Source organism: Staurois parvus, unplaced genomic scaffold, assembly GCF_062004578.1.
Source record: "Staurois parvus isolate SC_StPar_1 unplaced genomic scaffold, SC_StPar_1.0 ptg000361l, whole genome shotgun sequence".
Classification (NCBI taxonomy): Eukaryota; Metazoa; Chordata; class Amphibia; order Anura; family Ranidae; genus Staurois; species Staurois parvus.
In genome coordinates this window covers 1,194,749-1,217,781 of record NW_028318157.1, presented here as the reverse complement: position 1 = coordinate 1,217,781, position 23,033 = coordinate 1,194,749, and the positions used below count along the sequence as shown (strand labels likewise).

The 23,033-nt window shown below is 42.7% G+C and overlaps 1 protein-coding gene across 2 annotated transcripts in view; it reads right to left on the bottom strand.

Annotated features, from left to right (window-relative positions):
- Nucleotides 1–23,033, bottom strand: part of KIAA1210 (KIAA1210 ortholog) — a 129,199-nt gene that overhangs the window by 16,188 nt on the left and 89,978 nt on the right. For both annotated transcript variants that reach the window (XM_089684917.1, XM_089684916.1), the window contains 4 exons: nucleotides 14,645–14,851; nucleotides 11,890–11,949; nucleotides 4,815–4,905; nucleotides 1,152–2,546 (listed from right to left, as the gene is read on the bottom strand). In XM_089684917.1, the coding sequence (XP_089541043.1) occupies nucleotides 1,152–2,546; nucleotides 4,815–4,905; nucleotides 11,890–11,949; nucleotides 14,645–14,851 (1,753 nt within the window). The remainder of the gene's footprint in view (nucleotides 1–1,151; nucleotides 2,547–4,814; nucleotides 4,906–11,889; nucleotides 11,950–14,644; nucleotides 14,852–23,033) is intronic.

The window sequence follows — 23,033 nt, the reverse complement described above, 5'->3', positions numbered from 1 at the left end:
TACGGCCAAAGGTAAAAGCTATAAATAAGAAAAGAGCTTTTATTAAAAATAAAAATGAAGGAACGCCATCATCGTTTAAACATTACAAAGCATATAACAGAATATGTAGAAAGGAAATAAAGGCCCCCCCCCAAAAAAAAAAAAAAAAAAAAAAATCTTCAAATATATTAATAGTAAAAAGGTCCAGTCCGAGCTTGTAGGCCCTTTACAAAATAATCTAGAGTGGGTGACTGGGGACAAAAAGGCAAATTAAGATTGTAAGCTCCAAAAGGAGCAGGACCCTCCTATCCCTCTTGTATTGAACTGTATTGTTGCTGTATTGTCTCCCTTTATCTTGTAAAGCGCTGAGCAAACTGTTGGCGCTATATAAATCCTGTATAATAACAAACCTTATTCAGCTCTGTGTATACAAAAAAGCATGGGGGAGCTCTTGTCCATAATGGGCATGGTATTGACACAGGCCTAGATGATCCACGTTGGATCCATATTAACTATATAACATGATAGCTATCCACTGATGCTGTACATTACACCATTAAATAAAGCAAAAAGTAATTTTTGTCTAGAGGTCACATGACTCATTTTTGAGCTGACTATGTATTTCAGTAATGAGCAGCAGCTGATTGTGAAGGTGAATAAAACCTTTAGAGGACTGCTATATAACAAAAAACAAAAACAAAAAAAAAAAACAAACACACACACACTTTTCTGTGAAACATCTGACTATGGGTCTATAAAGTGTACATTTTCTTTGTGCTGTTCTACCATTCACTCATTTTCTGAATACATTTTATTACAAACATTACATAGGATTATACCATAGCCAGCCAGAGGTCCAAATACACAAACTGGTATTTGATGCTATAGTATACATTATAAAATGTTACACAATGGAAATATATGTAATAAAACAAAACACTCTTTGAGATAATCAGCGTAACTATCAGACCACTGCAAAAGTGTGTCATACAGATGGTGTCTGTTACTGTGCATTGACCTTGTTGCAACAAAGTACCATATATTACTTAGAAGTATCAGATTTGCTTCTTTTACATCCAATACTAGAATATTGGCTTGGTTACAAATACTACACACAATAACATTTACATACAATTTTAAACTAGTTTATAACCTAAACCACTGGTAAATACCTGAGCTTTCATGTGAAGAAAGATCTTCTGCCTTTTGTTTCTTTCGAGGTTTATCTTCTCCAGTATGTAATGATTTAGAAACTTTTGTGAAATCTGACTGAAGCGGTGGTGTTTTTATTGGTGTTTGTACAGTCCGGGTCTGGACTATTGACCTAGTTTCAACAGGGGATGGATTTGGTTTAGATTGCTCTTCAGGATATTCCTCGCTGTATTTCCTAGAAGATGAGGTCCTTCGTAATCTGACTCCAAAAGCAACACATGAATCTTCTTCTTTGTTTTCACCTTTCTTATAGTGCTCCTGATTTATGCCCATCACAGCTTCCTCTGACCCATCAAATGATTCAGACTTCATAGCACTAGATATCTTATTTTTAGGGTAGGTGGTATCTTTGGCACTACCACCAACTGATAGTGATCTTTGCCATGCTGGAGCCACAGTAAACCTAACTGGCTTGTTGGATGTTCTAAGCTTGCTGTCAACATTTGAATCTGTTGGTTTGATTGTTTTGCTCGTTTCTGTAGCGTACTCATTTGTGTACCTAATATAGTCACTGCTATTTGCTCCACTGCCCAAGTTTATAGAACAGGTTGCTCTTTTACTAGGACTATCAACAGTTACATCCGTAGGGGTTTCCGTTATCCTGAGATCACAAATCTCTGCATTTTCATCTGTTGAGAGTGTATCATTAATTCTGAGTTGATCAGGTGTAGCATTCGTACTGGATTCTTGGAAGGTTTCTGCAGTCTTTTCAATATCAGTGCTTTCAAAAATTATAACACATTCTGAAGCTATATTAGAAACATGTTCATCAATCTTTATGATGGAAGTGTCGGATTCAATTTCCATTATGTGTTTTTGTGAAGTTGATATCACATTTGAATCCAAAATGCATGTAGTTACTTCTGAAACATCTTTCTGTATCTCTGTTATATGGAGAAACATTTTTCCATACTCAATCTCTTGATCTTTGTCATTGACTATAGGTTCATCTGCTTCAAACACTGTGTTCTGTTGGATTTTAAAAGGATCTTCAAATAGATCACATTCTACATCATCACTAACCTCTAAGTGAATGGTTTCTACTGCATTTTCCTCCATTTCAGAAAGTTCCAATTCAGCCGGAATGTCATTTAGCTCATTCACAGGGGTAGATTGGCTGATGTGTTGCACTCCTGTACTTTTTCTTTCGATTTCAGTGTCTTCCTCATCATTTACCTGATCTTCCACAGTTAAACAACTTACATGGAAATCCACATCACTTTCATCAGTTTCCTCCGGAAGTGACATTATTGGTTTTCCAGTAAAACAGGTGTCATAAATCTGGGTCTTTTCTACTGATGAATCCTCTTGTGCAGTCAGAGACATGGAGTCAATCTCAGTCTCTCCTTCCTGGTCTAAATTAATAAAAATAGAATGCATCATTCCATGCAGAAAGGACTCAAACTTTCACAGCCACAGTAAACAATACATTTGAATAGGTTTCCTCAACTTATTATCTTTGATTCTACTTTAAGAATTTGGTTAAAGCCCAATTGCAAGTTTAATAAAAATAATAATTTACTGCCTAATTATAAAATAGCATCTCTCATTGCCAGAGGAGTCCCTAGGGTTGGTGTCACCCGGTGCGGTAACACTTGGTGACACTACCTCCAACGATCCATGCAGAATGGATCGGATCTGCGGATTGAGCATAATGGATCGGACTCCGATCCATTATGCTCAATCCACAAATCTGATCCATCCTGCGGGGATCGTCGCCTTTCTTTACAACTTACCTTTTCTTGGAGCAGTTCCAGTGTCACCCCGCATAGGTTGCATGCCGACGATCCATCATGCGGGGATAGGCGGCATGCAACCTATACGGGGTGACACCAGACCCACGCCAAGAAAAAGAAAGCCGATGATCCCCGCAGGATGGATCCGATCCATCCTGCGGGGATCGTCGGCTTGCTTTACAACTTACCTTTTCATGGAGCAGGTCCGGTGTCACCCCGTGCGGTCGATGTCACCCGGTGTGGGCCAAACCTCTCGCACCTGTCTCGGGACGCCACTGCTCGTTGCAATACTTGTCTTCTCCCTGGTGTGGTCCTACAAAGGCTAACTGCTCCTTTGCCCAGCACCAGCCCTTTTCCATGTTGGATGTTGCCCAGCATTATTTTCTGTGGGCCCAGGGTATCATGGGCACACCTTCTAGTGGCTTGTCAACATGTGGCCCTGGCCCGCAAAGCACAGCACTGATATCATAACATCAGCATTGCAATCTGATTAAAAAGGAGAAGTACAGCCAAAATGCTTTTGGCTGTGCTTCTGTGGTTTATAGAAGTGCAGTCCGTTCTGCACTCCTGTGATCTGTTTTCAGCTGACAGTGGGCTGAAGCCTGCTGTCGGCTGACATCACTCAGCTGGTCCAGGCTGGGGAAAAATCCTGACTTTGGGGTGGATGGATCTCGACCTTAAAGTCTGGAGCGGCACCTGGCTCAGTCTCTCAGTGATCCGTTGAGAGCCTCAGCCAGCCGCCCCCTCCCCTTCCACAGCCCAGCACTCCAGTGAGCCCTGGGGGGGGGGGGGAATGTTTGAGCAGAGAGCAGTGACTGTCAGTCACTGCTTTCTGCTCTGAGGGGCTGTGAGAACTCCATGATCAGCGGACCATGCAGGCACAGAGAAAAGGTAACCTGTGTGTCAAAAAACTCTCGAAAATGTGGAAGTGGAGGCTTTAACCATGTCAATACATTCTGGAATACTAGTAAAAGAAAAGTAATAAAATCTAGCATCACATAAGTATCAAGCTGAAAATATACATTGCAGACATTCATTCCAGCAGAAGTTATCACTCGCAGGCTACTTGAAACTGGTCAAACAGAACCAGTTACACATATTAAACACTCTTCCAAAGGGAAGCACATTTCCTTAAAATGGATCTTCACTCCAAAAATGGACTTTTCCACATTGTAGAAAATATATGGAATTTTAAAAAGTGATGGGGTTGATTACAAAGTATTTTTTACTCCAGTCTATTTTTCCCTAGGTGAGAATGACATATTCTTGCTCCCGCAGCCTGCTGAGATATCTGCATCACTTATTTCAGGAGGCTTCAGAAGCAGGGACATACAGCGGTTAAAAGGGCAGACCTGGCAGCATCTTGATGCAAAAAGGGAAGATACAGGTGCAGGACCCAGTGTGTGGCAGCAGGACAATGCTGGATTCATTGGGTCTGGAAATATGAAGATAACCCTGTAAAAAAGGTAAGAGGGGAGGGAATAGAAAAAAAAAAATATATGGGGGGCAGGGGGGTGGAGTTTCCTCTGTAAATTCTACAAGTTGCTTGTGATATCAAAAGGCTTGCCAAGATCTCTGCCAGTCCCTCATTTTTGTATGTTTAGCATTTGGCAGCACTACAGTCATTCACTGAAGGAGAGACCCGAGAAAGACAAATCAAAGTATAATCCCCCTTTCAGACATACTAACAGGGCAATTACAAAATGTAGAGATGAATAGAAGCAAAATTACCTCCTAATCTGGCAACCCCTTTTTTGACTATATTGCATAAAAATATAAACTTACAGTGTGTTAATAAAACAATTTCTGTATTACTAGTCTACTAATATACTTTAAGTTGTAGATTTGTTTTATGGCCGTGATTTAATGACAAATCTCTTCAATTACCTTCTATACATTTGGCTTGTTCTTTTGGTGCTTCTTGCTCAGCAGAGCTTTCTCCTTTGATAGAAATATAGACTTTATGCTCACACGCAACCTAAAAAAATAATTTAAGATATAATTCGCTTCTCCTCATAACATCTAATGTTAAAAAAAAAAAAGAAAAAGCGATCAAACATTTGGATAGTGTAAAAGGAACCTCTTTCAAGTTATAGTTCGCTAATCTCACTACAGAAACCTGAATTCCAGTTTGCTAGAAGTAATTGTACTTTGCCAACTGCCCTTTCTTGCATCCGCTTACTGAATAAATCCATTATATTCTTTTTAGAAGAAGGGAAAGTTGTTTTAGTTGTTTGCACCACCTTTTATGGCAACCTGCCAAAGAAGGTCTAAACCTATTAAGCAATAACTAGCAGTTCATGTAAGGTGATCCATTAAAAATAGAGAGATACTGCGGGCCTGGAGTGGATGACCCAATTGGTATTTATAGTAGCACCCCCCTGACCCTCTGAAGACAAGGTAACACCTCCAGAGGCAGGTGAGCTAGCATTTACCCCAGGGCTGAGTCTGTGGCTACAATGGGCAGATAAAAGCAGAAATTGGGTGGCAGTCACTTTGTCTTTTCAAAGTTTTAATGTTGAACTTTAAAATTCCCATATATTTTATATACAGTATTTATTTATACTCCAGTCTATTTTTCCCTATGTGAGAATGACATGCTACATCCTACTATCTATACTATCCTACAGACAGTAGGAGATTGGGTTAGGGGTGCCTGGTACCAGCAGCAGGTTAGACACCTTGGATCCAAAACAATGGGCAGCTTCAATGTCAGAACCTTTAAGCAGACCCGGCAACACTGCAAGCATGTTTTCAGATTCAATATATAGTACAGCTTCAGTGTGTCAGAATCTTTAACCACTTGCCCTCTTGAGGGTTTACCCCCTTCATGGCCAGGCCTTTTTTTTGCGTTATGGCACTGCATTACTTTAACTGACAATTGCTCGGTCATGCAACGCTGCACCCAAATTAAATTTACATCCTCTTTCCCCACAAATTGAGCTTTCTTTCTGTGGTATTTTATCGCCTGTGTGTTTAATTTTTTGTACTATTTAAAAAAAAAATAAAAAATTTTGCTATTTAAAACATGTCCAGTAAAAAAACAAAAGCACAAAAAAAAAAAAAAAAAAGTGTCAAATTTAAGCCAAAATGTATTCTGCTACGTCTTTGCTAAAAAAATAAATACATCAATACATGTAAATGAATTGGTTTATGTAAAAATTATAGCACTCACAGAAGGCGGTATAAATATATATATTTAGTTTTTATAACTAAAAACTCCTAAATCTAATAATTTATTAGGATATGCAGTTTTCTTTTGATCAATTAGATTACCAAGGAATGCACAGAAACCTCATTCATGTTCATGGCTATAACTCAAACTGCATGGACATTGTGTTTTTCGATTAATATATATATTTATTTATTATTGGTGTAAGATGCCCACTACCCCCCCCCCCCCCCCAAGAAAGTCCTACCCCAAATTATATATATATATATATATATATATATATATATATATATATATATATATATATATATATATATATATATATATATATATATATATATATATATATATATATATATATTGGCAGTGCAGTATCCTGCCACGGTGGAAATCACAATGGAGACCCAGGATTCTCAACTATACAGGTTGAGGGGCTCCAGGCAGATCTCATAATGCAGAGGAAACTGGTTTATCAGTTTCCTCTTTGGTTTGTAAAGCCTGTTTTGGGACCTGTAGCCTGGAGATTTCTTAGAGATTTGGGAGGGATGAAATCTCCAATCCTGGGCCCATATTTTGGGAGCAGCCAGCGTGCTGGTTGCACAGGTGTGTGCAGGCCTTTTAGGGGAGGCCAGGCCATGATTCAGGGCTCCACCCCGGCAGACGGGAGTCAGGAGGGCTCCACCCCGGCAGACGGGAGTCAGGAGGGCTCCACCCCGGCAGACGGGAGTCAGGAGGGCTCCACCCCGGCAGACGGGAGTCAGGAGGGCTCCACCCCGGCAGACGGGAGTCAGGAGGGCTCCACCCCGGCAGACGGGAGTCAGGAGGGCTCCACCCCGGCAGACGGGAGTCAGGAGGGCTCCACCCCGGCAGACGGGAGTCAGGAGGGCTCCACCCCGGCAGACGGGAGTCAGGAGGGCTCCACCCCGGCAGACGGGAGGTCTCTGCCTTGGAGTCAGGTGGGCTTCACCAAGGAGAGGTGGAAGCCAGACTAGCTGTGTGCTAGAAGTTTGCTGTGTGCAAAAGCAACCTCGTGGAAGGCGTCTGTAGGAGACATATATAAAGCGGGATATCTGAGAGAGCCAGAAGGCTGAGTATTGTTTGCATTTGTGTGATGGTGGAAACCCCTGCGCGGGAAACCTTTATGTTACAGGACTTTCATTTAAATAAAAGTGGGCAAAAAGGCCCTTAAAAATAAGCGAGTTGCCGTGTGCTTTGAAGAAGCTCTACCACTAATAAGCGAGTTCCCACATATGGTGGAGGATGCAGTGGGCAGAACTAGAGATCCCAGCAAGGAAGTAAGTTCATGTGTTGAACTGTGTTTGGTGCATGACTCTGCACTGTGTGTGCAGGTGAGGAGATCCTGCAGGAGAAAAGGAACTTGCCTTAAAGAGACCGTGCTCCATTGTGTTGCTGGACTGTGCAAAAGTGTTGTGGAGTGACTGCAAAGATGGGGCGGTCAAAACTCAAAAAAGAAGCCAGATTTTCTGAAATGAGTGACAGAGCCCTGTGGCTGGAGGGGTTGTTACCACCAGAACAAGCCCCATACATGGCTGCACAGAGTTTGCCACAGTGGGAAGTGCATGCTGTTGTCCCTGGCAATGCTGGTGAAAGGAAACCAGTTTTCTGTGTGCAGAGTACTAAGCCTGAAAGAGGATGCAGTGTTGGAAGTTCGGTCAAGATACTGCTGCAAGAGCGCTGTTTGCGGTGCAGTGAATGGGGGCACACTGTTTCTGTCACCTTGTACTGGAAGCTGGGATAAAGGGCACTTGGAGACAGACAAAGGTCTGGGTATGCAACTGGGAAGCCTGCTTGGAGTTCCAGGAAGGAGCAGCAGGCTGCCCAAAAGTTTCAGAAGAATGTGGTTGCCCATAGCAACACATGTGACTTCAGGCCTGCGGACCCTGTGAGAGAAGTGTCGTCTACAGAGGATTGTGGCAATGCAGAGATGAGAGTTCAGCGCATCTTGAGGAACCCACAAAGTTCAGCTGGGAGAGTGCCATCTCCCATAGCAACAGGAGAAAGGGCTACAAGGGAGATGTGGTTCCGTATCCCAAGAAGGTTATCTGTGGAACCATACCCTGCCTGGAATGTGGTCAGTTTGGGCATGGTATCTTTACCTGCCCCAGATTATGGAATACCACTGATGAGGGTGCTACTGGGCAAAAGTCTTCATCTGCAAGCCCAGATTCATGTTTAAAAATGTTGGCAGCTACCCCTAGCAACAGGGATCTTGTGTTACCTGCAGGGGGTGTAAGTTGGTCCGGAATGGCTGCAGTGTTGCACCGTGACCACTTGGGGAAGTCAGCCTGTGGAGACACCACAGAGGAGAGACTACGTACTCAAGTGAAGGCTATGACACCTGCTTCAGGAAATGGTAAGACTGTTTCAGGTTGTGGGACTGAGTCCAAGGAAGTGAGAGTTTGTCCTTCAGGGAGTTCCACAATACAGATGGACATGGACTGGCTGCTGTGTGCTACCCTGAGTAGTGGGGAGGCACAGGGAACAGCCCAACGATTAGCAGGACTAAATATGGAAAAGGACATGGGGACTCTGCATGTGCCTGCTGTAATCCAGCAGATGGCTGGTGAAGTTAGACTAGGGGGTGACCAAAACTGTCATGGCACCGTGTTTCCTAGTGCCAGGTGCTGCAGAGATGCCCAGGGAAACCTCCCAGGAGCCCGCAGTGACGGAGCAGAGGATTTCCCAGGTCAGCTATGGAGCTGATAAAACTGAAAATAGTGTCCCTTTAAAGAGAGAGAGTGCTGTGAAGCATGGCTCACAGGCTGCTCAGCTGGGTAATAGCCAGGGATTACCCGCAAAAACCACAGTCATGTCTATATGCAATGAGAATGCTGATGGTAATGCCGACAAAAGTGTTACTGTTGGTAAATGTAAGGTTATGGTTGGCTAGCACAGCTCACTAAAGATAAGTGTTGATATGAATATGATTGAAGATATGTTGTTGCCCTTGGCAACAGTATCCAAGGCTGCAAAGGTGTCCATGGAAACTTCCTGGGAGCTGTGTGTGTTGGAGCCAGAGGTTGCCTGGGACAACTATGGTGCTGCTTTGGACAAGAGAGTACTTGAATCTAGTGATAAGTTAAACGCTCATGATGATAATGGGTTAACTGAGGCTGTCAGTACTGACAATACAATGTATGATGGTGATAATGGGTTAACTGAGGCTGTCAGTACTGACAATACAATGTATGATGGTGATAATGGGTTAACTGAGGCTGTCAGTACTGACAATATGTATGGAAGTGTTCCTGAGTTGAATGAAGCGCCATCAGAGTATGGTGGTGAGGGTGTGGTATTGCAACCTGTTGAGGTTAAAAATTTAGTGCCACAGTTTTGTTTGAACAAAAGTGATAGATGTGATATGTCTGCTGAGCCACTCTGTCCTGTGTCTCCTCCTGCAGTTGATGGAGTACTGCATAGTACCTCTGATTGGAGCGCAGAGAAAGTAGACTGGGACAGATGGGCTGAAAACCTGTTGGCTTTGTTGAAAGGGACCTCTGTTTCCAACAGTGGAGTGGATACGACTTCTGCTGTGCTAAATGGAGGGACTGCAGAGCAGCTTATAGACAAGGGTGCACTTGCTGTTGCGGCAGATGGTCTCCCTCCCAAAATGGAAAGGCCAAGTGAGATTGAGCGCATAGCAGAGATCGTGCCCACAAACCACAAAGGATCGAATGGTGTAGTAATGAATAGTGTGATACCAAATGAGCCGGTGTTGGTGGAAGTGTCAGATGGCACAAATCAAGTGATTGGGGTCAGTAAACCAAATGTGGAATTATGTTATGACGGTCAGGTGTCAGGACAGTTGCTGGAAGAGGTTCATGTGCCAGTGGAGCTGGTGGATAGTGACGTTGCCATGGGAGACAACCACTCCACGCTGTGCACTTGGTCTCCAGACACTGCCCTGCCAAACATTGAAATTAATTCTGACAAAGGTGTGGATGTTTCTGACCATGAGGAAAAATGCAAGGCCCTTGTAAATGTTGATATTTATTATGATGAGAAAAAGTGCGAGGCACTGGTAAATGTTGATCATTTAGTTTCTGTGGGTGACCATAAACCTAATGATGGACCTGAAGGTCATGTGGACATGTGTGCGGATAACCCTGAAACATGTGCTGTGGTGGGTAAGGATGTGGTAGACACAGCTGAGCTAAAGGCTGCAGTAGAATTAGCCCCCCCTACAGGTTCAGGAGGGTAGTCTGGGAAGAGAAACTTTAAATGGCATATCTTCCCCAAGGGAAAACTTGAAGGAAGTGGAATTTGTAAAGAGGTCCCCTGACATAAAAACATCTGAAGTGCAAGACAATCGTTTTGTACTTCAGAAAGGGAGTAGGACATTGCTGTCGTCTAAGAATGTCAGGGACAAAAGGAAGCATGCAGTGTACAGGGGGAAACAAGCAGAGCTAAGTTTAGTCAGTAAGAGGATGAATGTACATAGAATGCAGAGAGGGACTAAGGTAACCCCAAATAAAAGAGCCCACACTTTTTGTGTGTAAAAGCGTGACCCCTTCAAAGGTAGAGGGTAACCGGCTGTTGAAAGTGCAGCGTAGCTTTAATATTATCAGACACCTAAAACTCAGGCGTCAACCTCATCCTCAGAAAGGTACCAAGTTTTGGAAGTTCCTTAATGGGAAGGTGACTTGGGTGGCCCCAAGGAAAATAGAGAGGCAACGCTTTTGGAAGCGTACCCGTAAAAAGGCACAGTGTCTTTATAGAGCCCAAGTCCGTGTACTAGAACACAGGGAAAGTCACCTCCTAAGACAGGAAGGAAAGTTTCCCTTTGAAAGCAAGGTCAGTCAGGAATGGGCTCATATGGGTGAAGGCTGGCACAGAGGTGCCAAATTAAAGAGTTTGGGCTTGTGTGTTCTGCCCCCTACGGGATCAAAACAAAGGGGGGGGGGATATGTGGCAGTGCAGTATCCTGCCACGGTGGAAATCACGATGGAGACCCAGGATTCTCAACTATACAGGTTGAGGGGCTCCAGGCAGATCTCATAATGCAGAGGAAACTGGTTTATCAGTTTCCGCTTTGGTTTGTAAAGCCTGTTTTGGGACCTGTAGCCTGGAGATTTCTTAGAGATTTGGGAGGGATGAAATCTTCAATCCTGGGCCCATATTTTGGGAGCAGCAAGCGTGCTGATTGCACAGGTGTGTGCAGGCCTTTTAGGGGAGGCCAGGCCATGATTCTGGGCTCCACCCTGGCAGACGGGAGGTCTCTGCCTTGGAGTCAGGTGGGCTTCACCAAGGAGAGGTGGAAGCCAGACTAGCTGTGTGCTAGAAGTTTGCTGTGTGCAAAAGCAACCTCGTGGAAGGCGTCTGTAGGAGACATATATAAAGCGGGATATCTGAGAGAGCCAGAAGGCTGAGTATTGTTTGCATTTGTGTGATGGTGGAAACCCCTGCGCGGGAAACCTTTATGTTACAGGACTTTCATTTAAATAAAAGTGGGCAAAAAGGCCCTTAAAAATAAGCGAGTTGCCGTGTGCTTTGAAGAAGCTCTACCACGAATAAGCGAGTTCCCACAATATATATATATATATATATATATATATATATATATATATTTGGGGTAGGACTTTCTTGGGGGGGGTAGTGGGCATCTTAACCCAATAATTATATATATATATATATATATATATATATATATATATTTATTAATATTAAAGTTCTTCTTTAGAACAGAAAGAATCTCCATGATAATAAAATATCCATTGATAATATAAGCCAGGTATTCCCTTATATCAGCTGTACGATTGTGATATTTACCTTGTTTTCAGTCTTTTCGTTTAATTTGATGTGCAGTTCCTTGGTAATGCCAGTGCCATCCTACAGAGAAGGAAATAAAAATGAATATTGTAGTAAAATTACACTCAGGGGTTGATTTACTAACACTGAATGGTACAAAATGTGGTGCAGCTCTGCAGAGAAACCAAATCAGTTTTCAGGTTTTACTACCCAGTCACATCAGGTGCAACTTGACATATGATTTATATGCCATGCAACTTGAAAATCGTATGCCAAGTCGCACCCTATTGACCACAAGTACAGCGGTAAAATCAGTGTGGTTGTGACTTGGTTGGAGCCACACCAATTTCTAAAGTAGTACATGTACTACTTTTGGTGCGATTTGCATAGACATCTGTGTCAGATGGCTTGCAATCACACCTGAAATCGGCATCTCACCCGACTTTTGAAATTGTGCGAAAGTCGCACATTTTCAAAGTGGGGTTTGAGGTGACCGAAATGTTAATGTCAAAGCTTAATTGAACAATCTGAAGTTAGAAGCTGATTGGCTACCATGCACATCTGCACCAAATGTTACACTATCCAGTTTTAGTAAATCTACCCCTCAATCTGCAATTGCAACCTTTAATCAAGCAGCTAAAAAGATTTATCAGACTGATAGTCCAGTGTATTTCAAGAAGCATATGCTCCAGAAAATGTTTTGCAGCAAATTGAGTACACATACAGGCAGACAAGTTGGATATGGTCAAATTTTTTTAACATGACCCTTTGACAGAAGTCAAACGATCAACTTCTGTCGAGTGGGGACTGCAACAACATTTTCAAATTTCAGCTGATCCCTGCTGAGCCGGCCAAATTTCAATCAATGTATGGCCAGCTTTATGTTAGGTACACATGTGTAAAGTCATTTCTCACTCAACCCAGCGGGCTGAAGAAATAAAAATTGAGAGGTCACTGTACTAACTATGCAAATGTTAGTGCGGCAATCTCCCACACTGAGCTACTGTGTTCTGATCAGAGGATCGCCCCCTCGACAAGACACATGGATCAGTGCTCATAGTCATTGGTTGCAAGCGCTGATTGGACGCTGGTTTTCAAGCATGCTCATTCGACAGAAGCCGTTTATGATACCAGCTTCTGTCCTAGAGGCAGCTGTACTATACACACGGGCCAAAAGTCAACCAGTTTCTGCCAAACCAACCATTTTCAGATGATTTTAGGCCCATGTGTATCCAGCTTTAGACAGAATATACACATTTACAATATTACTTAATATTGTGGTAAGCATGACTACAACATCGTGGTAACACTGTGGTGGAATGACTTTCTTCCCTTGTATTGATGCAATTCCTGCATGTAATATGTTAATGTGTACTAGTGGGCCATTTCCCTATTGAAGGGACTTTCAGGACCCAGAGGACTACACAAAGAAGACTTTTATTAAATTTTGACATAGCAATTCTGCAAGTCCTCCAATATGTTGCTTAGCATAGAATTTTTAAATTAATTAAATCACAGTATTGATTTTTAAGTGTTACTAAACCCAGGAACCTGCATTCACTATATCTGGTCTCCCACTGTACACTGAACATGGAAATGCAATTATTTTAGTAAATAAGTACCTTTTCTAATCAGCAGTTAGAGCAGTCTTGTGACTTCTACCAGTGTCCAGCAGAGTACTGGTTAAAGTTTGTATGAGGAGTTTTCATTCTCCCCTGATTGTCCTATAGAGACTGCAGGACCCCTGACCCTCTGTCTGGACAGTGCTGATCGGCCCTGTACTGATCACATGCACTATCCCAAAAAAAACAAACAAAAACTAGCAATACACACCAAACTGAGCATGTGCAACTTACCCCCAATGCTCTGTTCTATCAGTAGATGGATTGGGGACAGTGGAAGAAGAGGATCAGAGAAGCCAGGATCAAACCTTTTTACACAATGCGGAGGATTAACCCTTTAGGTTCCACAGTGAGTATAACAACCATGCTTTACTGCATAGACTGAATTTTCTGTTGTGGTTTTAGTAACACTTATAATATACTGATCATGTGGTGTCTAGATGAACTTTTGTATCCACATACATACATATTAATCAAATCATAGCTCCCAACTGTCCCTTATTTCTAGGGGCTGTCCCTCATTTGGAACAAAGTCCCACTGCCCCACCTTCTTACTCATTTGGTCTGATATATATATAGTTGTAAAAAAAATGCACGATTAAAAAGTGTTTCAAGGTGCTAAACGTTCATTCAGTGTCTGAATTGCTGCATTTGTAAATTTCAAAAGCCAAATATAAAAGGAATAGTAGTGGTAATAAAGCACTTGTGGGTTTAGGGTTGGTCCACACCATAGAAACGCAGTCTGAATGTGTTTCTGCATGCGTGTTTTAGATGCGATCCAGATGCTTTTTTTTTGCGCCTTTTTTAGGGCCTTTTGGGGTCCAGTGCATTTTTGATGCATTCCGCTGCATTTTACCATGTTCCTTTATAGTTCTGTGCAGGAAAAGTGCAACATGTTCTACTTTTTCTTACTGGAACCCGGAAGGCACTGAAACTGCAAGCACTAGTGTGAACCATGCCATTGAGAACCATGTAACCTACTTTCTGTGCATTTTCAATGCAGAAAAAAAAAAAAAAAAAAAAAAGGGAAAGCCTGTAGCATGAATCAGCCCTTAAGCATTTTTTTTTTTTTTTTTTTTGTAGAATTCAGAAATACAAGCACAGAAAGGACTTTATGCATAAACAAAAACACAAAAAAACTAAAATAGGAATACCTGTATTCGATGTATATTCATGACTGGTCCTCTCCTCTTCTTTGGTTTAACAGCAATCTTGTGCTTTGCTGCAGAATTATCTAGACAGGTCACAGAACTTGGTGGAGCTGTGAAATCTACTAAATAGTGGCTCCCTGGAGAGTTGGAACTCGGAAGGATACTGGAATTTAGTGGACTGATGGGACATGAAGAGGTTTCACAAGACTCCTGTAAAAACAGGGATAGAAAGTTCTGATTTCTATTTGTAAACCATAATGTCACCTACAAAAAACAAAACAAAAAAGTGAACCACAATTGGAATATGGAAAAACCCAAAAACATCAAATCTTACCAAAGATTCATTCACTTTTTCAGAGTGAATTTGAATATTCTAAGTAAAATTTTGTATTTAAACAAATAGCATAGAATAAGTAGTATGCACCTTCAACCCTTCTTGGAATTCCTTCCAGGCTGATATGGAGTACCCCTTGATAACCGCCTACTTGTTGAATCGCGTTTGGGTGGAGCTTGTGCAGACATCACTACTTCCGCCGTGAGTAGCTGGAGGCAATGGTGGCCTACATGAATGTTATATTTATACTTAGGCAAGTATTTTTTAACTCAAATTGGCTGAATAAAGTGGTGGTTTTGCACTATGGTTCGCCCATTTGTTTTTTTACATGCTACAAACATACTGAGCAGAGTGGCAGTGCACTACATGACCTTTGGTAGTGTATTTGGAGACTCCTGAAGTGCCTTTGGGTTTTAAGTCATTGAGGCTTTCCATGTGATCTCAGAAACGGTGGATTGTGGACTGCTGATATACATGCCTATTTGAGACCACCTATAACATGGGGTCTCATCATCTGGTAAAAGACCATTTAACTGGTGGCGGGGATTTCACTTGGCTGTGTATTGACACTTGGAAGTAGACACGTATCGTACAGATAAATGGTGGTGGAACCCGCCTTCATATGATCTACTTTTGATTAGTTAAACACATAGTTTGTGGACATTTTGTTTAATGTATTGATCCACTTATGATCAGTTATCAATTCTGATTAAGAGTCCACTTCCTCTGCACAAAATTATATGTTTTCTGTTGTACGTATGAGCGTTATGATTTGACACACTTACAGGTATGTATTTAAAAAGATAACATTTGCTTTAATTGTATTTTGTAGCAATTTTGATACACCACACAACAATTTATCTAGCAGCTGATATGCAGTACCAGAATGACAGCCAGGAAACAAGAATGTTTACATATTTATTTAGACAGGAGGTCAGCAATGGACAACAGTGTATACTCTCCAGCGCTCCAGGGAATCAATGCCAAAGGAAGGCCAGGGGAACCAGAACAGAAGGAAGCCTATGGACAGCATTTCAGAGATGCAGCCCTCAGATGGGGAAATCAACAACTAGAAAAAAAAAGCGTACAGGAAGCGCAAACACCTAGTGCATTATCCAAGGTTTATTAAAAATGAAAAAAAGGACAAAAAACATAGCATGTGTCAGGGATCGCCGCAGCGCTGGTCCCGGCGCAGGCGCAGTATGCCGACTCGCACTGGTGTGCGGGCGCTAGGTCCTGGCCGGCCACGGGGCTCACGCATGCGCACTGGGGTCCGCGGGTGCGCGCCTGGCACCAATGACAGCGCAGGGCGCGGTATTTAAATCCCCCCTGTGTTGTCACTGGTTGCCGTATTGTCTTTCCTGTGTCCTGTTCCTGAACCTGTGTAGTTGTGATTGTTGCTGACCCGGATTAATCTGCTGATTTCTCCTGCCCCGACCCTTGGCTTGCCTGACCTCGCTGCTGAATGTCCCTATATAGATCTGATCTCTTGTTGCTGACCTGGCGTGTGACCCGACCATTCTCTGCCCGCTTTGTACCGCACCGACCCCGCGGCTACCGACTCGGCTTGTCTGACCTCGCACCTGCTCCTCCATCCATCCGTCCATCCAGTCGGGTTATCCCTGCCTCCTCACCTCAGGCTCTCACCCAGCAGGAACCTCTGGCGAGCTCCTCTACCACTGGTGGGTATAACCGGGGGCCGTGACCTGGTCTCGGTTCACTCCAAGTCCATCCCCACCATCAGGGGCCCTGGTGAACAAGTGAACCAGGACTTGGACTCCGCACTCTGGGGAAGCCTGACCAGTGGGCTGCTAGAGGTACCGCCAGGCGGTTCCTTACAGCATGTATGTAAAGCTTGTTAGACCATGGAGCTGGCCACGACAAATGGCAGGGTGTCTATCAGTGTGGTCGGCTTACTGACGCATTTCAGGGATGAGTCCCTTTCCTCAGAGCTTATGGCCAAAGCTCTGAGGACAAGGGCTCGTCCCCGAAACGTGTCAGAAAGCCAACCACACTGATAGACACCCTGCCATTTGTCGTGGCCAGCTCCATGGTCTTACAAGCTTTACATACATGCTATGATTGTGAGAATGTTTTTGTCCTTTTTTCATATTTAATAAACCTTGGATAATGGACTAGGTGTTTGCACCACCTGTATGCTTTTTTCTAGAGGTCAGCAATTGCAGTCTTTTTTTTTCCAGGTCAGGCCTTTTATATTTCAAGGGCACAAGATTGTGGTAGGGCCTACCCAAGTAAAGAAGTTTATTTTCTGTGCAATCTTCACATTGGTATCTAGACCCTTTCCTAATAAAACCAGATATGAAGTTTGTGGAGACAGACAAAAGGAGAACATTACTGGATGAAAATAAATAAATCATGTGACAGCCCATGCAGTGACTTAGAACATGGCCACATAATTACTTGTCAAGAAGTGAACAGAACATAAAAGTGAATATTAGTGCTTTACATTTTGAAAGAATAGACATAATCTGCATAGAACATCTGGCATCAATGTTTAGCATTTGTGCTGAGATCTTGCCATGCCATTAATCTTTCTTCTTGCCAGAGTTATCCTCAAGATATACACAGCAAGCACCATCTGTTCTGATAACAGTATCAAAATAGGGTTTAATCACAAGCTGGGCATCCACTTATTATGCTTAACTTTATAAAACTAAAATTCCAAGGCTTGGCCAAGAAAACTACTATATAAAAATGTATCTGAACCCACAATTACACCAGAAAAGAGCTTTTATTATTAGCTATGCTATATATTTTATCCATCTGTAATTACAACTATGCTTTATAGACAGACAAAAACAGAGACACTAAAGTTGGCACTGTAACTGGCGACTTTAGTTACACTCTTCCTAAACCATACAGCTAAAATAGACTTTTAATATATACTGTGACTGGGCTTCTGCCATTCAACCATCAAAAACAATAGAAACAGATTGCAATGCATTTTAGTGGTGTACATAAACATACATGTCAAATGGCTGTAAAAAGCTTGTGCTGATGAAGCTTCTTAAATGCCCACTTTGAAGTACAGCCGTTGCACCCATTAAGATCTGTATTCAGCACTTCTGGAGCAAAAAGAGCGCTTTCAAAAGTAACTGCAATTGGAACCAAAAGCCTGTGTCCAACATCATTGTCCATCCTTGTAAATTGAATGCTAAACCTCAAAATGCAGACAAAATGTATCTTCTTACTGTGCAACCTATCTTAGATCTGGAAGTATTCACACCTTGAGTCGCCTCAAAATGGAAACAGAATGATTGGAAAAAGGACTGATCTGATAGCGTGTGTCAGCCAAGATTCTTTATGGATGGGCTCATTTGGAGGACTGGTATATGGGCTTTAAGTAGCATTGGCAATCCTTTGCCAATGGTCCTCAAATCCATTTACAAAATTTGATACACCTTGATGGAACATCAGAGAAAAGTCTCTGATGTTCCACTTTTAGAGAATATATATATATATATATTTATATTTATTTATTTAGCTAGAGTAGCTATAGACTCTAATCCTTATCCAATCTACAAATACAGTTTCCCTCTTGGCAACATTTTACTTCAATTTGCTTGTCCGGTGACAAGAAGCAGTAGCGCCAGAGATCGCAAAAAAAAAAAAAAAATCAAAAATGTTGTCACCCCTTTCCCACTCCACCCCCACAGTGACTCTCATTCCTCCTGTAGCAACTTCAGGAGTCTTAAAGCAGTATTGAACTTCTCAAAAAAAAAAAAAAAAAGTTAAATGCCCCCTGCAAGTTGATGCCATATGTGCTGCACACTAGCGCATAACAAAAGGACTTGCCTTTCACACATAGACCTTCAGTGCTGAGCTATCGCCACTCCTGTTGCTTCTATCTTCACCAGATTTTCCTTCTGGTTCCACACATTCCGGCTCCTAGAGTGGCCGGACCGAGATGAGGCCACTCCCGTATAGGAGACATCACCATGGCACACAGTGGGTGCCCTAAATGTGGTTTAAGCTACACATGCCAGATTACATTACCACTGATAGGCCAGGACAAGCATTGATGACATAAGAGACCACTAGGGTCTTTACAGTTACAAAAACCCTACCTGTCAGCATTTTATTTAAATATCAGAGGTCAATACCGCTTTAATTCTACTCCTGCATTCTCAATAAAACCAATTAAAAAAAAAAAATATTAAAAGTGAGATCTGAGAATTTAGGTGGAGAACTTTGGTAGAAAGATCCAGGAAGCCAAAGAAAACAAGTGTATGGCAAGCCAAAAACCTATGTTTTGGAACAAGTGGGAAAGTTGTAACCCCTTTTGGGTTTTTACTGCTATCGAGAGCACAGTCAGACAAAATTTCTCCCCACTACTTGCGCTGTTGGTACATTTTTGCTTGACAAAAGTAAGAACTTTAGGGGTTTTCTTTGTTTTTTGGTAGGAGAAAGCTAGAACCCCTTTCAATTTTTTGTTCTGTCTGTCTTCCATTGCAGATCCCCCCACCCCCTCATTAACCACTTGCCTACCAGGCACTTATACCCCCTTATTTACCAGGCCAATTTTCAGCTTTCAGCGCTGCCGCACTTTGATTGACAATTGCACGGTCATGCAACATTGTACCCATATGAAATTTTGATCATTTTTTTCTCACAAATAGAGCTTTCTTTTGGTGGTATTTAATCGCCACTGGGCGCTTTACTTTTTGCGCTATAAATAAAAAATTGCCAAAAATTTGAAAAAAAACAAGACGTTTCTTTGTTTCTATTATAAAATTTTTCAAACAGGTAATTTTTCTCCTTCACTGATGTGCGTTGATGAGGCAGCACTGATGGGCACTGATAGGCGGCACTGATGGGCACTGATAGGCGGCACTAAAGGGCACCGATAGGCAGCACTAATGAGGTGGCACGGATAGCCGGCACTGATAGACAGCACTAATGAGGTGTCACGGATAGGCGGCACTAATATGCAGCACTGATAGGCGGCACTGATAGGTGACACTAATGATGGGTACTGATAGACATCACTGCTGGGCACTGACTGGCAGCACTGACTGGCACAACCGCTGGGCACTGACTGGTGGCACTGACTGGCAGCACTGGTGGGCGGCACTGGTGGGTGGGCACAGGTGGGTGGCACTGCTGGGCACAGGTGTGTGAAATTGCAGGGTGGCACAGGTGGGTGCACTGCTGGGCACAGGTGGGCGGGGCTAGTGGGCGCACTGCAGGGCACAGGTGGGCGGAACTTGCGGGTGGCACTGCTGGGCACCGATCATCAGAGCACTGATGATCGGTGCCCTGATGATCGGTGCCGATCCCCGCTCTGACAACTGCCGGTTCTCGGAAGTACTTTCCTCACGATCTGACGGCATGAGGAAAGTGCAGCCGAGAACCGGCACTTGCATTTCCCTCTGATCAGCGTGTCATTGGACACCGCTGATCAGGTGGTAAAAGGCCGCTGTGATTGGCCTTTTACTACATCACGTGATCAGCTGTGTCCGTAGGACACAGCGATCACGGAGATTGCCGGGTGCGCGCCCCCTGGGGCGCGCAGGAGAGCGCGTTCTGGGGGGACGTCATATGACGTCCACTCAGAACTGGCCAGCCGCAGTGCAGCCGTCATTCGGCTATCTGCGGTCGGCAACAAGTTAAAGCAACAGTATGAGCTCTGGAAACAAAACAAAACAAAAAAAAACAAAAAAAACTCACCCAAGTGGGTGCAGCATTGATCCAATGCTGCATTTGCCCCCCACCGGCTCAGAAGCGAGAACTCCGTTATCAAACACTGCTGATTACTCAGTTCTCCACTCTGCTCTGAACAGAGATCTGTAACGGTCAGTCACTGACTCTCTGCTCTGCCCCTCCACTTGGCTGTGGAGGGGGCAGGAAGGGTTGGTTCAGGCTCACAGCAGTTCGCTGAGAGGCTGAGCCAGGGGCTGGGTCCAGCACCTCGTTACTGTCGGCTGAAAACAGGTCACATGAGTGCAGAACGAACTGCACTCCTGTGATCCATAGGAGAAGTCCAGTACATAAAAGCTTTAGCTTTACTTCTCCTTTAAACCAAAAAGGCAACATATTAAAACCTACACATTGGATGTGGTGGCTGCAGTAGTTTCCATTTAGGCATTTTTCCTTCTCTTTTCACCTGGTGATCTAGCCAGTAACACGCTGCCTGTATATAGGATGCCTACACTCTGGATGAAGGAGCAACAGAGAAACCTTTGGACAGCAGCATTGTCAGTCTAGGGGGAGGGGAGTGTTCTATGCACTAGCAAATTTAAATCCACTAGACAAATTGAAGCTAAAAACTCCAGTTAAAGCTTTTTAGACAGTTAAAATAACAGTTTTGTTCCTTTTGGGATAAAAGGTTTTATATAAATAAAGCTGACTACTGTAAGCGCCCATCACTGTTAAATGGTTTGTCTCAACCCTCTAACTGCTACAACTGCAGGACAGCTTGTTCTGTTGAAAAATAAGACTTATTGGCAGGATCACCAGGTGAAAAAAGAAAGAAAGCCTAAAAAAGAAAATGAATTACAGCCATTACATATAAGAATCGGTAAGCTGCAATATAATTTTAAAAAATTTGCTTCAGAGTTTAATGTCTCTTTAAAGTGGAACTTCAGCCTCTCAATCAATATTGATTATTTTTAATTCTTATGCTAGTATTAATAAATGGTTAGGAAAGTAGATTATATTTACTTGTTTTAAACTTTTCTTTTTACATTTCTTCAGTTACTTCCTGGTTTCCATGCCTAGGCAAATTATGTCATACATCCCAGGAGTCTTCAGGAGGGGAAGGTTGGTTCCCAGCACAGCCAATGCCTGAGCTAAGGTTAGATGGATTCCAGAAAGTAAATGCTACATGAATCATCTGACTTTAATCAAGATGGCTATTGCCAGAAATGCTAGGGGGGGGGGGGGTTCTAAATTAGTTGTCTGCAAAATAAAATAAAGCATGGAGACATGGATAGATGGAAGAGTTTGCTTTGAATACTAAAAATTAAATAGCATTTATGGTTTGTGGTGCTCAGATGCAGTGCAGTTCCACGTTAAGTAAAACATTTCCACTTGTACAGCAAATTAGGAAAAATCTTTTCTATACACTAACTGAAACAATATATGCACCACTTACAGATACATGTCCTGGACCGAGTCTGGTGCACTCATCTGTGACCACACTAGCCTGCAGCGCCTCCTACAGTAAGTGCACTGCAGCTTCACAAAATTATTAGGAGCACTGATGGTGACACTGCAGTAAATTAAACAAAATTATCAAGCTAACAGGACCCTCAGACCCAATAGGTTCTGTATAGCAGAAGTAACAGATGTTAAGGAACCTTCAAAACGGTCTGTATATAAAAAACAAATGATCAAGGGATTATCAGACTAAAATGCACAAAGTCTTCATTTTTTTTTTTTTTTACATTTAATTACATTCTGGAGGAGGAAGAACACAAATAAGGGTAAGAGTATTAACAGTATAGGTAGGAGTATTGATGTCACTTCTTTCTGTATGTTTAGCCCTGCACTTCACCCTCTTCACAAAAACAGATCTGGAACATTAAGGGGCCTCATGCACACAAGATTTTTTGGGCAGAAAACGTCTGATGCTGGTAAAAATGGCCAGAATAATCATTTATTCTGGCCGTTGAAATGAACACTCAAGTGCTAAACCTGACTAACGTTAATGTGTATTTTAGACATGTTTACAGGCGTCAAGCATTTTTATTCTGCCAAACTCTACTGCTCCTGGATGCACTCCAAGTGTTTTTTCTTTCTGCCTCTAAACTCCTCAAAAAGCCTATGTGTACATGGACACATAGGCCAAAATGCAGGGGCATGTAGAGGCAGAAAAAAAAAAAAAAAAAACCCACATGCAAGACATCTCTAGGAGCAGATGAAAAAAAAAAAATTATATCCAGTATTCTTGAGGCCAAATGGCTAGTATTCAACTTTCAGCTCTGGTTTTTGGGTTCAAATCCCACCAGGGGCACACTCTGCATGATGTCCTGCAAATTTTAAGGCCCCGTTCACACTTGAGAGTTTTGTAGCTTAAGCAAAAACTATGTTTTT